This window comes from Natrix helvetica, assembly GCF_964273705.1.
Source record: "Natrix helvetica genome assembly, chromosome: 4".
NCBI classification, from domain to species: Eukaryota; Metazoa; Chordata; class Lepidosauria; order Squamata; family Natricidae; genus Natrix; species Natrix helvetica.
Genome location: NC_138550.1, coordinates 11,411,509 through 11,427,846, shown reverse-complemented (window position 1 = coordinate 11,427,846; position 16,338 = coordinate 11,411,509). Strand labels below are relative to the sequence as shown.

Genomic DNA, 16,338 nt, shown 5'->3' with positions numbered 1-16,338 from the left:
ATCAGCCGTAGGCCCGGGCTCTGTAGTTCCTGGCCACCTAGGTTGCGGGGGTTGGTGCAAACGACCGAGCATAGCCAACAACCACGGTCTCCCAACCGACCTTGTGATCTTCTCTTGTCCTCGAATCCCCCCCTCCCCGCGACCGTTGTAATCAAACAACCCTCTATTGGAAAGGATGTAGACAAAATCCTCTGGCTGGCGCAGGGTCTCTGGCTCAAGCTTTGTTGAGGTTAATCAACCTGACGGGTTCCTTCATCCAATTTCTCAGACAATAAATTAATGTTCTCCCCATGTCTACTGCTACCACTGTTCGGCTTCAGGTCTTTGCAAAGAGGCATTCAAAGGGAACTGAAATCCTCACTAGTAGCTTTCCATTCTCCAAGAGACTGAGAGCCGATCAGGAGAACTCATGCACACCTAGAGTACTGCATCCAGTTTTGGTCACCACACTATAAAAAAGATGTGGAGACTCTAGAAAGAGTGCAGAGAAGAGCAACCAGGATGATTAGGTGACTGGAGGCTAAAACATACAATGAATGGTACAGGAATTGGGCAGGGCTAGTCTAGTGAAAAGAAGGACCAGGGGAGACATGATAGGAGTATTCCAATATTTGAGGGGCTGCCACAGAGAGGAGGGGGGGTCAAGCTATATTCCAAAGAACCCAAAGGCCAGACAAGGAATAATGGATGGAAAATGACCAAGGAGAGATTCAACCTGGAAATAAGAAGGAACTTTCTGACAGTGAGAACAATCAACCAATGGAACAGCTTTGCCTTAGGAAGTTGTGGGAGCTTCATCACTGCAGAGAAGAAGAGATTGGACTGCTATTTAATATAATATAATAACAGAGTTGGAAGGGATCTTGGAGGTCTTTTAGTCCAACCTCCTGCTTAGGCAGGAAACCCTACACCACTTCAGACAAATGGTTATCCAACATCTTCTTAAAGACTTCCAGTGTTGGAGCATTCATAACATCTGGAGGCAAGTTGTTTCATGGTTAATTGTTCTAACTGTCAGGAAATTTCTCCTTAGTTCTAAGTTGCTTCTCTCCTTGATTAGTTTCCACCCATTGCTTTTTGTGCTGCCCTCAGGTGCTTTGGAAAATAGCTTGACTCCCTCTTCTTTGTGGCAACCCCTGAGATATTGGAACACTGCTATCATGTCTCCCCTTGTCCTTCTTTTCATTAAACTAGACATACCCAGTTCCTGCAACCATTCTTCATATGTTTTAGTCTCCAGTCCCCTAATCATCTTTGCTGCTCTTCTCTGCACTCTTTCTAGAGTCTCCACATCTTTTCTACATCGTGACGACCAAAACTGAATGCAGTATTCCAAGTGTGGCCTTACCAAGGCCTTATAAAGTGGTATTAACCCTTCACGTGATCTTGATTCTATCCCTCTGTTGATGCAGCCTAGAACTGTGTTGGCTTTTTTGGCAGCTGCTGCACACGGCTGGCTCCTATTTAAATGGTTGTCCACTAGGACTCCAAGATCCCTTTCACAGTTACTACTACTGAGCAAAGTACCACCTATACTGTACCTGTGCATTTCGTTTTTCTTGCCTAAATTTAGAACTTTACTTTTTCCACCATTGCATTTCACTTTGTTACATTTGTCAGAATGGTGTAGGGTCTCCAGCTTGGGCAGGAGGTTGGACTGAAAGACCTCCAAGGCCCCTTCCAAGTCTGTTAAATCCGTTAAAGCGGTTACTTTGGGGAGTCCACTTGGATTCGTTGTTTTCTAACCCCGCATTCTCCTAGCCCCAAACGGCTGAGAATTTCCCGAGCCCTGAATTGACAAGGCCTTAGCTCAGATCCCTTAAGTTCTTTTGGTTAGCTGCCATCAAAGCCATTCGCAAGTAAAACTTAACCCTTGTGTGAATTGTAAACCACCATGATTGGACTCCCTTTACTACGGCAGTAATGGACCATATGCGGAGGGCTCAGAAGGGAAAAGGAAATGGTCCTGCCCAAGCTGGAGACCTGTAATTGAGTGGCTGCCATCTCATTATAGAAACGGAGAGAGTTTCCCAGATCCACCTCATTGACCACATTACGGTAGGAAAACATTTCTGGCATTTCGACAACATCTTTTGCCTCCTTCCGGCAGCAGAGCCAACACACTGCCAGGGCAGAAAAGAAAAACGCCGCCGGCAAGCCCGATCCAATTATACATATATATGTCGTTTCATTCTACAAATTGGAGCTCAGTGGCTCGGTGGCTCGCATTCAGAAGGCCACGGGAGGCGAATTTACAGCTTTACAAACCTACTGAATTATTGGATCTCTCTCTCTCTCTTTTAACTGCTACCCATTCCCCCCCTCCCCTCCCCAGAATTATCCTTGCTCCCTCCATTTGGCAAGTATCACCAAAAATAAAAAAATAAAATGCAGGTGCATTTGAGCATAAAGAGCAAAAAAAAAATCTACGCTGCTGGGATGGGAAAGGAGATATTGTCCAGGGTCATCAGGAAATGACTAATCCCTTCACTGGTTTCGAATCCGTTGGAGGGGAAAACCAACAAAACAATGTTTTTGCTCACAGCTACAAATGCTATGGGAGTCACAGATGCGATGAGGATCATCTTCAGAAAGTTAAGTACGAGTCCCAAGATCGGCTGGCCAGAAAGGTATTTTTAACGGGATGTGAATGGAGAAACACAGGATTGTGGGGTCCTTGGTGTTCTCTGAGCTTGGCGGTTTTCTTGCAGACGTTTCATTACTGAGCTAGGTAACATCATCAGTGTAATGAAATATCTGCAAGAAAACAACGAAGCTCAGAGAGACCAAGGATCCCTCATTTAAAACCCTGAGATACAAATATTCTCCTTTATTGGTGCAATCATCCTCATCCTCTTTTAATGACCCCATAATCCTTTGCGGGATGGAGTTTGGGCAACTAAATGGAGCTGAGCGTTTACTGGCCGGCTGCTCTTCCTGTTGCCAATGAGGAGCTTTTCCCCCCAGCAGATATATTCCCAGTGTGCCTAGAGACACAAATATCTGCCTCTACCTAGGATCGAACTCACAGCCTCCTGATTGTGAGGTGAGAGCTCTACCTCTAGGCCACCGTCCCACCTTTGAATTGGTACAATACATACATGTAATAATCGCACGCAAGAAGCAAATACATGATTTAGCTGGTTAAGAGCTTCCTGTCAGGGTTCTAAATAGCATCCAAAAGTAAATCAGAGTCTGAGGCAAAGCATTCCTCAAAGTTTCAATTTATTAAGAGAGCCATGTTGGCACATCTAGGAAATCCCGAATCTGAAAGCTTCCCGGTTTTCCCCACCCAGTTGAAAGTTCAGGATCTTGCCGCCACACCCACAATTCCATCACATGGTCCAATCTCCCACTGCCATGCTGGCAGTTCCACCCATCCAATTCTGGTCAGGTGCAGAGGTGCAGACACAAAGGATGACCTTGGCTTTCTAGAAAGAATGTTGTTATGGCTACATAGTATGTAACTCCTTACAATCGCCACTCCCATTTTCCCACAACAGAAAAAGCATAGTAGAATAATAGAAAGTGTGGCAGGCCAACGGTCCAAAAGAAGAAATGACTGAAAGCCTGACAATTCCCTTCACGAGAACAAGATCAAGGTATTCACGAATGAGAGGATCATTTGAATAACTTTTATGTGAGAATTGGGACAGACGTGATAATAGATGCTACCTGAGTGCTGGCTACATTGGTTCCATCGGTGACTTCCACTGTCATGTTGTACATCGACCTCTGCTCCGCGTCCAAGGGTTTTGCGACCACAATCGTCCCCACACCTTTGTCCGCTTCGAAAGAGCTCTCGAAATTCCCCCCTAGTTGTCGTTACAACAGAAAGTACAATTACACTCATGGAATGCTTTGGATTTGAGACAATAAAATACCTAAGGCAACAGGCACAGACCAGGATGTGCTGATTCACACTGCACAAAACATGCCCTTATCATCCTTGTTCTACGCTAATTTTTCTCTTTCAGGCATCATTTCTATATTTCAAAACAGAGATGGCAACAAGGGACAGGAAGGGGAGAAGAAAAATAACAACCAATATTTGCAGACAAAAAATTCAGCAATGCATCCATGCGGAGTGTAGATGTACACAGTTGTTACTTACTAACCAAAGCCCCATTTTTTTTGTTGCCTATGCCTTTGAGATCAGGATTTGAGCATCGTTTTCATGTCACATGATCTGTCCAGCACTAGCAGGGCAACAGACGTGTTTTTAACAAGAGTTGATTCCTTTAATTAACAGCCCTCTTCATAAAAAGAAATATCATCTCTCATAGAAAGCGGCTTTAAACCAGGTTGGCTAATTAGCCCAAACGTCTAGACTAACAGGACTGGCTACCCAGTCAAGAACTTTCACACTTCCACCCCCCCCCCCCCCCCGCTCTCCGTTAAATGTCAAATATACGTAGGGCAACTTTAGCACTGAACCCACAACTTTCTGTTTAGCGTGTGTCGGGATCACCGAACACACAAAGGAAGTCTAATGCACACAACCCCCACTGTCTTCGTGGCAGTGCATTTGAAAGCAAATCTTGGTTTTCTTTCAATTAGTAGGCACGTAAGTGCTTCCCATGCGTTAAAAAAAAAGTCTCCATTGATCTGAGCGAGAGAGAGAGTGTCATTCTCTTGATTGGCGAAAAGAGCTTCCTCCTGGAGACACAGGAGAGAAAAATCTTTAGGGAGATGTGTCAAGACTCTTAAAAAAGAGGGAAGAGTGAATATCATATACATATATGCTTGTCGAAGGGGGAAGTGCTGACGGCGGTCCTTAACTTGTTTCTTGTACATGATTAGAAACATAAAGTACTGGTGGCAGAAAAAGACCTAGTAGTTCTCAACTGAATTTTACCCTGAGTTTATTTATTTATTTTTATATTTTATTTATATTTACTTTAATTTTTTGGGGGGGAGGAGGGGCATGTGCTTATCCCAGCAACCCGCGGCTCTGAGTGGCTCCGGAGCCGCATGTGGCTCTTTCACCCCTCTGCTGCGGCTCCCTGTCGCCAGTCGGCTCCACAATTGATAGGGCTTTCGGTTAGGACAGGTAGAGAAAAAAGGATGCTGCTCTAGGAGGAGACTCTATGGTGGGGGAACCGGACTTCCGGTCAGCAGAGGAAAAAGGACGGCACGCTAGGAGGAGACTCTATGGTGGGGGAACTGGACTTCGGGTTGGCTCCAGAATTGAACAGGGGGCTTCCGGTTAGGACCTTTGTGGCTCTTTTGAGTGTTTAAGGTTGCTGACCCCTGGCTTATCCCCAAGCATGTTTAAACTACATTAATGATGACTGAACTACTACCTCTGCTGGAGATTCGTTCCGAGTTTCCACTACTCCGTCTGTGAAATAATACTTTCTAACATGATTTCTGAACTTCCCTCCTAAGAACTGTTTGTGGCGCAGTGGTTAGAATGAAGTTCTGCAGGCTACTTCTGCTGACTGCCAGCTGCCTGCAATTTGGCAGTTCGAGTCTCATCAGAGAGGAGGGGGAGGGCCTGGGCCAGTCCTGGAGTCTGGGGGGATGGCTCGGACGAGGGCTCTGCGTCGGAGGCAGAGAGTGGACCAAGGCCATCTGGTAGTTATTTGCTGCCTCCGGAGCCTGATATCAGCGAGGCAGAAGAAGAGAGGGAGCCTGTTCCCAGTGTGCGCATGCGCAGAGGTGCCAGAAGGCAAGAACAATTAAGAAAACAGGGTTGACTTGGGAATAAGGCTTGGAGATGATTGGCCTCTCCTATAAGACATAAACGGGGAGCGAACAGGACGTGAGTTTTCTCAGGAAGCCTAGGTAAGAACACATTTCTCTTTCCGCCTTCTCCTACCCTGGACAGGCTTCACATTTTTTTAAAAAAGATTAAACTTCTCCATTTCCATAAACTAGAAATCAGGAGCCAAAACTGGGGTCGACAACATGAGATATGAAAAAGCCAACGGATGGGAAAAAAACCTCTCTCAATTCATCCCATAACAGGATCAGGTTCCATGTGACATCTGGCTTCTCATGATTAAAAATTATTCTTACTGGGGGAAAAAAAAGAAAAGCAAAGAAAAATATGTTTAATTAAATAAAGAGAGCCAGTTTTGGCCTCATCTGTATTTCCAGGAATGACTCCCCGAGTCCCACAAGGGTCCTCTAAGCTTTCTTACAAAATAAAAATCACGACATTTGCAAGAAGGATAGCTTCAGCTTCCCCCCCCCTCCCAAAGTGGTGATTTGCTCTATACAAAAAGGTTCTTTCCCTCCCACCCCCTCTATACAGGCAGACCGTATATGCAGGGGAACATTCAATAATGTGTTTTCCTTCAATCCAGCAGATTGATGTTACAGTCTCTGCCACCACTTCTTTGCACGGCACAATTTGATTTGTCTCAAGCTGTGAGGCGAGGGTTTGAATGTAGATGGCTAAGGAAGCAAACAGATGTTTGAGCGAAGAGAGCCGCGTCCCCTCGGCTTGGTCTAAGGACACATCGTGCTTAAGCCCAGTTCTCCCCAAAGATCCGCGCCTCCGCCTTTAAAAAAGAATATGGCCCTTTGAACCCGAGGCTAATTTGATTTGATGCCAAAAATACACCTATTCCCCATGCAACCTTCTACGCATGTCTTAGCAACTTATCTCTTCTCTGAGCTGCGTAGCATTTGACCGTTAAGCAGTGGCGTAACTGTTCTTGACATTCAATTAAACCCATAATGGTATTAATGCATTAAAATATTTCCATTGGATTATACGCTTTTCATTATTGCCTTTTTTTTCTTTATTCCAAAGCAGCCCTTTGTCCTTTTCTTTCTCTGGCAAAAAAAAAGGGAAGATCACCCCACACTGATTTCGGCTCCGCAAAAGCCTTTCCAAAGAAGAGAAGGGATGGGTTTTGTTTCTCATGCAAGAAATCTGTGATAAAGCCCGCTTAAGCCTTGGGACAGGGAGTGCTTTCTTGCAGATAATGTTTTAATTGATAACCCTGAGAGGCAAAGGAGGAGGAGGAGGAAGAGGAGGCAATAATTGGAGGTGCTTCATTGGAATCATAATGAGAAATCAGAAGACCAAAAGATTATCAGAGTATTCTTGACTTAATAGTAAAAACAAAAAAGTTCTGCATTTTAAAAGTTAGAAGCAATTAAAAGTTAGAAAGGAAGCGGGTGCTTTTTGTAGTAATGAAAGCATAGATTAGCTTGACTTAAACCCAAAGAGTCGGACGCGGTGGCTCAGTGGCTAAGACGCTGAGCTTGTCCATCAGAAAGGTCGGCAGTTTGGTGGTTCGAATCCCTAGCGTAACGGAGTGAGCTCCCGTTACTTGTCCCAGCTTCTGCCAACCTAGCAGCTCGAAAGCATATAAAAATGCAAGTAGAAAAATAGGAACCACCTTTGGTGGGAAGGTAACAGTATTCCTTGCGCCTTTGGCGTTTAGTCATGCTGGCCACATGACCATGGAGACGTCTTTGGACAGCGCTGGCTCTTCGGCTTTGAAACGGAGATGAGCATCTCCCCCTAGAGTCAGGAACGACTAGCATATATGTGCGAGGGGAACTTTTACTTTTACCTTTAATCTTTTAAATCTTTTCCAAGGGTGAGTCATTTGCGACAAACACTTTACAGAGGGTGCTGGCTGGTGTGGAATCTCTCTCTTGAGACTACCGTGTTTCCCCGAAAATAAGACAGGGTCTTATTTTCTTTTGACCCCCAAAATAAGCGCTTGGCCTTATTTTCAGGGAGGTCTTATTATTTTTGAGGGGCAGGAGGAGGTGAGTGCGATCACCTCATGGCTGCTGCTATGTTGCAATATTTTTGGAGAGGGATTATTTTCAGGGAGGGCTTATTTTAGTGCATGCACTCAAAAGCCCGAATGGGCTTATTATCCGGGGAGGTCTTATTTTCAGGGAAACAAGGTATTAAAACAGCCGCATCCTCCTGAAGGTTCGATGTAGCTGCATCAAAGGCTGTTCCTGGTTATCTACAGATATGTGTCCATGAACAGCTGCTCTGCTTCAGGATAGCCCAACAACAATAGTGCCTTTGCATGCAAACAAAGAAGCAAATAATTGAGGAAAGGATTTTGGAACAGCTACATCGAATCTTTCCAAGGAGGTGGCTACCTTAATGCTCAAGGTCTGTTGCTTCAATCCATACACTTTACTAAGTACCCTTATTTAGGTCAAACTTTTTACGATCTTCTGCTTTTGGTTCATCTCAATGTGTCTTCTTCCTCCCACTGCTGATGAGGCATACCCGGCTAAAGCAGCTACTGGCTCTTTGCAACATCTCCCCAAGGCCTTGTAAGGCCTCCATGAAGTCTCCCAAAGGGCCAACAGTCACTTGGCATTAGTACTTGGGGTGGAGATCTGTAGGAAATCTAGGCATGCAGAAGAGACTGGGAAACTTAAAAATGCATTGACAAATGACTGTTTTCCTCTTGCGTAGAAACATATATTATCGTCTCTGTAGGAGAAAGCTGGCAAAGGCAGAAGGCAGAGTCAAGAGAGGACTTAGCCTAGAATCATTATATGTCCACAAACAATTCAAATCTAGTGTCCGTCCCCACCATGAATTCCATTCACTCTTTATCTAATGCCAATTTTTTGTTGACTGTTAGTTGACTATGTTCTTGAATATAGGCTTGAGTAATAGATCTTCTGAACTGGAACTTATGCGTGAGCCTGATTTTTTGTGCCTGACATATCTATGCCATCTCCAGGTGTTTATTTTTTTAATTATTTAATTTATGAACTCTATTTATAACCTCCTCCCAATCTTGAGTGTCTTCAAACCTGAAAGGTTACAGTGAAAAACCCCAAATGTACAGGTATCTAATAACCAGAATAGATACCATCCCTCAAGTCAGTTGGGATGGGAAGCTTGCTGAAACAACACTTGTCCGAAGCTTTTGAGACTTTATCAGGATTCATTTACTACAACTGGTCAGGCATGCAAGATTTTCTTTTTTGGCAGAATTTTATAAGTGCACCTCTGTACAATGTAGCTGCAGCACTTCAAATAAAATCAAAGATGCAGCAAACTGCTCCCATGCAGGATTTTAAAAACAAAAAGAGCAGCAACCAACTTCTGAAATAGCAGAGTAAATAAACGGAAGCTAATCGTTCATAAACACAACGTTCCAGGGGGAAAAGGAAGATGAATTTTGAGAGGATCTCCTCAAATCGCTGTTGTGAGAGAGCCGTGATCCATAGATACTTGGGAGGAACAGGACTGGTTTGGAATTTCTCACACCTTGCAAGGTGGAATGAACCTCAAACATGGTGGAAGCCACCATTAAGATGCTTTCTTAAATACTTCTAAACACAGGAGTAGAGAGGGCTCCACCTTTGTATGAGGTCCAAAATATTTACGCTTTAGCTTCTATTGTAGCCCACCAGGGGCCAGCAGAGATGGTGGCAGACTCAGAGAGTGAGAAGGTTGGGAGGGAACATGGGCCAGTCCTGGAGTCTGGGGAAGGCACTGATGAGGGCTCTGCGTCGGAGGCAGAGATGGGACCAGGGCCGTCTGACAGTTATCAGCTGCCTTCGGAGTCAGACATCAGTGGGTCAGAAGAACAGCTGGAGCCTGTTCCCCATGTGCACATGTGCAGAGTTGCCAGGAGAAGGGAACAGCTATGGAACAAGGGCCAACTTGGGACAGGTGGACGGTGAATGGCCCCTCCCATAGGGAATAAAGAGGAGCGAAAGGGGAGGGGAGTTTGCAGGAGACAATTTGTTCAATTCATTAAGGTGGAAGATCTGTTCCTCACTTCTTGCTAAGTAATTGCTGCTACAGCGTGGCGTTTGGAAGATATCGGCCTGGCAACTCTCCAAGCCTGATAAAGGTCTGTAGTTGTGAAATCTCATGAAAGACTATTTGCCAGGACTTTGCCGGGAGAGGAATTCCCTTTAACTTAAATAAAAGAGGTTTTATCGGGACGAGGAGTCTGCTTCATGCTCTTGGGAAACCTAGGTCAGAACAGCTTCATTGTTTGTATAATCCAGTGAGAAGTCTGGTTTTATTTCATCTGGAACCGAATGACTGCTTTTTTGTGCAGTGCATTCAAAACAATTTTCTCCAACAGAACTTTTGATGATCCCAGTTTTCAAAGTCCTACGTTACAACTAGGGAAAAAAACTCATGGTATTGACCACATGTATATCTAGTACCTTCTCCAAAGGGAGCAAACATCATTTTATTTAATGGCTACTACAGTCAACATCCTTGTTGAATTTTGAAGATAAGCCCTGCTACTACTTCAACTTCTTCTCCATCTTTTTGCATTAGGTTGGCATTGCCCTTAAAAAAAAAATCTCAATTTTTAAAACAAATGAGCTGACTTCAATTTCTTCTTTCACGTCTAGTCAGAGATTCCTTAAGTGTTCCCCGATTTAGCCATCAAAATGGTGTCAACAGCACGTCTGAGATTATTGATTCTTCCAGCAATTTTGATACCAATTTCTATTTCTACTAGTCCAAGTATTTCTCGTATGTTGTGAATCTAAGTCAAACGAACAAAGTGATGGTACCTAACCTTGGAATGCTCCTTTCTCCATTTTAAACAATGTCATTGTACCCTCTTCCTTCCTGGATCATCCGACAAATTCTGCAATAGGTGGAGGAGATAGCCTGATACATCTATCACTTTAATAACTATCCACAAGTTTATTGTGGTTTGTGCGAGTCAAAAGCCTTAGCGTAATCGATAAAACAAAGATAGATATATGTTGTATTTGTACTGATAAATAAATAAAGGGAGACTAGTATAGATCTATTTTGAGCTAATTAGCTCTCATCAGCTAGCCATACCCTTACTGGGATTTGAACCTGGGCTGTATTATATCTTAGGCAGGAGTCTTAGCCACTAAGCCACAGGCTCTCCTCCTTATCAGTTGAGCCAGGGAAATAGGTATGTATTTGTGTTACAACCCCTGGTATGCCTAAATATGGGAGGAAGGTCACTACTCCCTCTTTCTGTCCTTCGGCTCATCACAGAAGACCATGCAGGCAGAAAACCATATTTTTATATGTATATGTATATAATACAGCCCAGGTTCAAATCCCAGTAAGGGTATGGCTAGCTGATGAGAGCTAATTAGCTCGAAATAGATCTATACTAGTCTCCCTTTATTTATTTATCAGTACAAATACAACACAAATATAAAAAGGCAACATTAAAAATAAAAATATGGTTTTCTGCCTGCATGGTCTTCTGTGATGAGCCGAAGGACAGAAAGAGGGAGTAGTGACCTTCCTCCCATATTTAGGCATACCAGGGGTTGTAACACAAATACATACATACATACATACATACATACATACATACATACATACATACATACATGCATATATGTATTAATATTATTTTGGAATGTCACTGCTTTTTCCATCGTCTGATGGAAGTTAACAATGTGAACTAGGGCTCCTCTGCTTCTTCTGAATCCAGCCTGCACATCTGGCAATTCTTGTAGTGTGCATTGCTGAAGTCTGAATTACAAAATCTTGAGTATTATTTTACTAACGTATGGGGTACGTGCAAGAGTTTGATAGTTGAATAGGGTGCCATAAGCAAACTGAAAACATGCCAGGGAAACACTTTGCGGTTTGTTTTCTCCAGAAGTGGCTGATGTATGAGGCTTGCACAGTATGACCTATTAGTACTGCGGAAAGGGGGGGGGGGGAAATCTTGTTTTTTTTTTATTCTGCAATTTCTCACTCAATTTGTTGAAAGAGTATTTGCCATCAATATTTCCTTTAAAGGAAAAGAGAACTACTGAGAAATTCCCACGGGAGTAGTGCGGTATTCTTATGCTTAGCTTACTGAATTTAAAAATGATCAAGAGCTCTCATTCTCTATGTGGGCATGTGTATGCAGGCACATGCGTTTGCGTATGTGAACAGACTGACTTCCACTGTGAAATCGTTTCTCGCTTTGAAAGCCTTCCTTCCGTCAAATCTTTTTTGTTTCTTTTTCTTTTTTCCAGACTGGACAATGGGAGGAACTCAGAGTGATGTGCAGGATGAAACAGGACTATATTCTCTGCTACTTCCAACAATGTCAGCTTAAAAAAATCACCAAGATAAATTTAAAACATATAAGGGAATATCGCTTCCACTGCCTTGAGTCTGGAAGCAGTTCCATAGTTGGAAGGTGTAGACATTGTGGTGAGGTACCGACATTTAGCACCTGTAAGGAGCCCCAGACTGCTCCTGTGTGAAGGAGTGTAACGTCTGCCAGTTTGAACTGAGGTAACGGAATGTGAGGCAACTGGCAGTTGAAACAGAATTCTTTTCAGGTGGGGAGGGGGAGTAGAACTCCTTAGCATCAGAGCATGTTAATTACTGTATAAGAAATACTAATGATCTGATGGTCATTTCGAAAACTCCTTTCTTAGCGAGCACCTAGAAGCCAAGAGGAACATACGTGCCAAACCTCATGTTTATAGGCTTTACGGTTCTGGAGATTTCATGATGAGTGAGTGGTATTTGGCTTTTATATATATATATATGTCTGCCTCCATCCATCCTCCCCCCCACCTCTCCCGATCTCAAGCTTCCTGAGAATGTTAGAAAAATTGAATCCTGTTTCACAGATAAACACTTGAGAAATTTGAGAAACACTTTGAGAAATTGCTAGGCAAATGTTGATATGCCCTTAACAATAGGGTGCAACAATTGTTTTGAAGTCACGCATCAACATAGTTGCAGAAACTGGTCAATGCAGATATGTCTGCTGTTGAGGAAAGACCTGGTGCACATTTGGAGGTCTTCTAGTCCAATCCCCCGCTTAGGCAGGAAATGCTACACCACTTCAGACAAATGGTTATCCAACATCTTCTTAAAAGCTTCCAGTGTTGGGGCATTCACAACTTCTGGAGGCAAGCTGTTCCACTGGTTAATTGTTCTAACTGTCAGGAAATTTCTCCTTAGTTTTAAGTTGCTTCTCTCCTTGATTAGTTTCCACCCATTGCTTCTTGTTCTGCCCTCAGGTGCTTTGGAGAATAGCTTGACTCCCTCTTCTTGTGGCAGCCCCTGAGATATTGAAAGACTGCTATCATGTCATCCCTAGTCCTTCTTTACATCAAAATAGACATACCCAATTCCAGCAACTGTTCTTCATATGTTTTAGCCTCCAGTCCCCTCATCATCTTTGTTGCTCTTCTCTGCACTCTTTCTAGAGTCTCCACATCTTTTTTTACATCGTGGCGACCAAAACTGGATGCAGTATTCCAAGTGTGGCCTTACCAAGGCCTTATAAAGTGGTATTAACACTTCACGTGATCTTGATTCCATCCCTCTGTTTATGCAGCCTAGAACTGTGTTGGCTTTTTTTGGCAGCTGAAAACATAAAAGTCAGGATGGGGAATCCATGGGCCTTTGCATGCAAAACGGAATGAATAAACCTAAACTCTTAGCATCCCTGATCTATATAACCAATGGCGAAGGATGCTGGAAGTTAATTTCGGTAACACTTAAGAAAGGCAAAGATTTAATCTGGGACCTTCTACATTGAAAATGCTCAGCTCCTGAGTTACAGTTCACATGGAGATGGACTGCAAAAGAAGGGAAGGTTTATAAAAAGCCACTGATTGCTCTTCTTTGATCTGGCACGTTTAGCTCATCTTGGCTGGCTCTGCATTCAGAAGATAGAAAGCTGAAATACTCCTGCTTGGTTCTCAGAGGTTGCATCCATTCAAAAGGAGGCAATTTTGCAATTATCTGCCACTCCTCTCAATGCATTCGAGTGCTTGTGAGACACACAGCAGCCGAGAAAGATTCATGGATGTACAAGCCGTTCCAGCGGGTAGACTCCATCATCTGTAACACATCTGCCAAACTGGCATACAATGTGATTCCTCTCCCATAATTGTCCTTCTTTGTATTTATTTTATTTAAAAAAAACATCTACGTGGTTTTTATTTCACCTATTAAAAGAATCTGTCTTGATGGTTGGGGATGACAGAATTTATTTAAGCTGAATTCCAGGCAGCCGAAGGAATTCTGCTCACATAAAAATTTAGTTCAGTTCTACCTGTAGTACAATCCCCTGACAGATGCATTCAACTATTTGGGATTCTGTGTATATAAATTGCCTATCAACCAGTTATCTCTAAGATGGTGAATAAGACATACCATAATAATTACCTGTCTTATTAAACTTTGTTTGTTTGTTTGTTTGGATTTATATGCCGCCCTTCTCCCAAAGGACTCAGGGCGGCGTACAACATTAAAAAACACACATCCCAAAAGTGAAAAAAAAATTAAATCCATATCCAAAAAAACAAACCGAATTTAAAAGACAATACATTTAAAATAAGTTAAAATTAACAGGCCAGGCCAGCTTGCTGAAAAAGCCAACTTTTTAGGGCGCGTCGGAAGGACCAGAGGTCAGGGATTATGCGAAGCTCCGGGGGCAGCTCATTCCAGAGGGAAGGGGCTCCCACAGGGAAGGCTCTCCCCCTGGGGGTCGCCAGCCGACTTTGCAAATTAAACACTGTAGGCATACCAGAGGTGGTATTCAGCTTGTTCTGACCAGTTCTAGTGAACCGGTAGCGGAAATTTTGAGTAGTTCAGAGAACTGGCAAATACCACCTCTGGCTGGCTCCACCCCCTTCTTCACTGCCTCCCGTGTCTCAGCTGATCGGCTGGGTCTTCTGTTGCCCTGCACAGGAGAACGGAGCTGGAAGGAGATTAATGGGGTGGGGAGGGAATGGGGATTTTGCAGTATCCTTCCCCCAGGAGTAGGGAGGGAATGGGGATATTACAGTATCCTTCCCTCAGGAGTAGGGAGGGAATGGGGATTTTGCAGTATCCTTCCCCCAGGAGTAGGGAGGGAATGGGGATATTACAGTATCCTTCTCCCAGGAGTAGGGTGGGAATGGGGATTTTACAGTATCCTTCCCCCAGGAGTAGGGAGGGAATGGAGATTTTACAGTATCCTTCCCCCAGGAGTAGGGAGGGAATGGGGATATTACAGTATCCTTCTCCCAGGAGTAGGGTGGGAATGGGGATTTTACAGTATCCTTCCCTCAGGAGTAGGGAGGGAATGGGGATTTTGCAGTAACCTTCCCCCAGGAGTGGGGAAGGAATGGGGATTTTGCAGTATCCTTTCCCCAGGAGTGGGGAGGGAATGGGTATTTTGCATTATCCTTCCCCCAGGAGTAGGGAGGGAATGGGGATTTTGCAGTATCCTTCCTCCAGGAGCAGGGAGGGAATGGGGATATTACAGTATCCTTCTCCCAGGAGTAGGGTGGGAATGGGGATTTTACAGTATCCTTCCCTCAGGAGTAGGGAGGGAATGGGGATTTTGCAGTAACCTTCCCCCAGGAGTGGGGAAGGAATGGGTATTTTGCAGTATCCTTTCCCCAGGAGTGGGGAAGGAATGGGGATTTTGCAGTATCCTTCCCTCAGGAGTAGGGAGGGAATGGGGATTTTGCAGTAACCTTCCCCCAGGAGTGGGGAGGGAATGGGTATTTTGCATTATCCTTCCCCCAGGAGTAGGGAGGGAATGGGGATTTTGCAGTATCCTTCCTCCAGGAGCACGGAGGGAATGGGATATTACAGTATCCTTCTCCCAGGAGTAGGGTGGGAATGGTGATTTTACAGTATCCTTCCCTCAGGAGTAGGGAGGGAATGGGGATTTTGCAGTAACCTTCCCCCATGAGTGGGGAAGGAATGGGGATTTTGCAGTAACCTTCCCCCAGGAGTGGGGAAGGAATGGGGATTTTGCAGTATCCTTCCCCTGCCACACCCACCAAGCCACACCACGCCCACAGAACCGGTAGTAATTTTTTTTGAATCCCATCACATACTGATTATCAGCAAAAAGGAATAATCACTTGGAAAGGAGCCTAACTAAAATAACATAAATGCCATTCAGAAGAATTCTACCTTTGTTTTGCAACTCAAAAGGAGTAAGGAAGAAGCAAGGCAAACTCTTTTTGGAGAGGAATTTCAAGAAGTTGGTACTTCCACAGAGAAGGTCCTGTCTTGTTAGACCTCAAACCCAGATCATCGGACCTCGACACACAGAACCGAAACAAGTCCAGAAGATCTTGAGAGACCATTCAGTTTTCCAAAGTGGTTATCTTCAAACAATTTTGGAACGACAACTCCCTGAATTTCCCGTCAGCGTGAAATTCTTGTGGTTGCAGTTCCAAGGCTTTTGGACGAAGGCCAAGTTGGAGCTTTAAAAGTCAAAGAAAGCAGTGGGAACCAAGTCGCAGAAGAGCTATGATGTAATCCACCAAGCCTGGATTACGTAAACCTTCTAATATAGTGTTTTTTGATCTTGAGAACTTTAAGATGTGCGACCGTCAACTCCCAGAATTCCACTGGCTGGCTGTAGAATTCTGGGAATTGAAGTC

At 44.0% G+C, this 16,338-nt stretch overlaps 1 protein-coding gene across 7 annotated transcripts in view; it reads right to left on the bottom strand.

Moving 5' to 3' along the window:
* FAT3 (FAT atypical cadherin 3) overlaps nt 1-16,338 on the bottom strand; it is a 569,348-nt gene that overhangs the window by 151,687 nt on the left and 401,323 nt on the right. For all 7 annotated transcript variants that reach the window (XR_014175185.1, XM_081950682.1, XM_081950676.1 and 4 more), the window contains one exon: nt 3,676-3,815. Coding sequence is in view for 6 of the 7 variants with exons in the window: in XM_081950682.1 (XP_081806808.1) it covers nt 3,676-3,815 (140 nt within the window). In the remaining variant the exon portion in view is untranslated. The remainder of the gene's footprint in view (nt 1-3,675; nt 3,816-16,338) is intronic.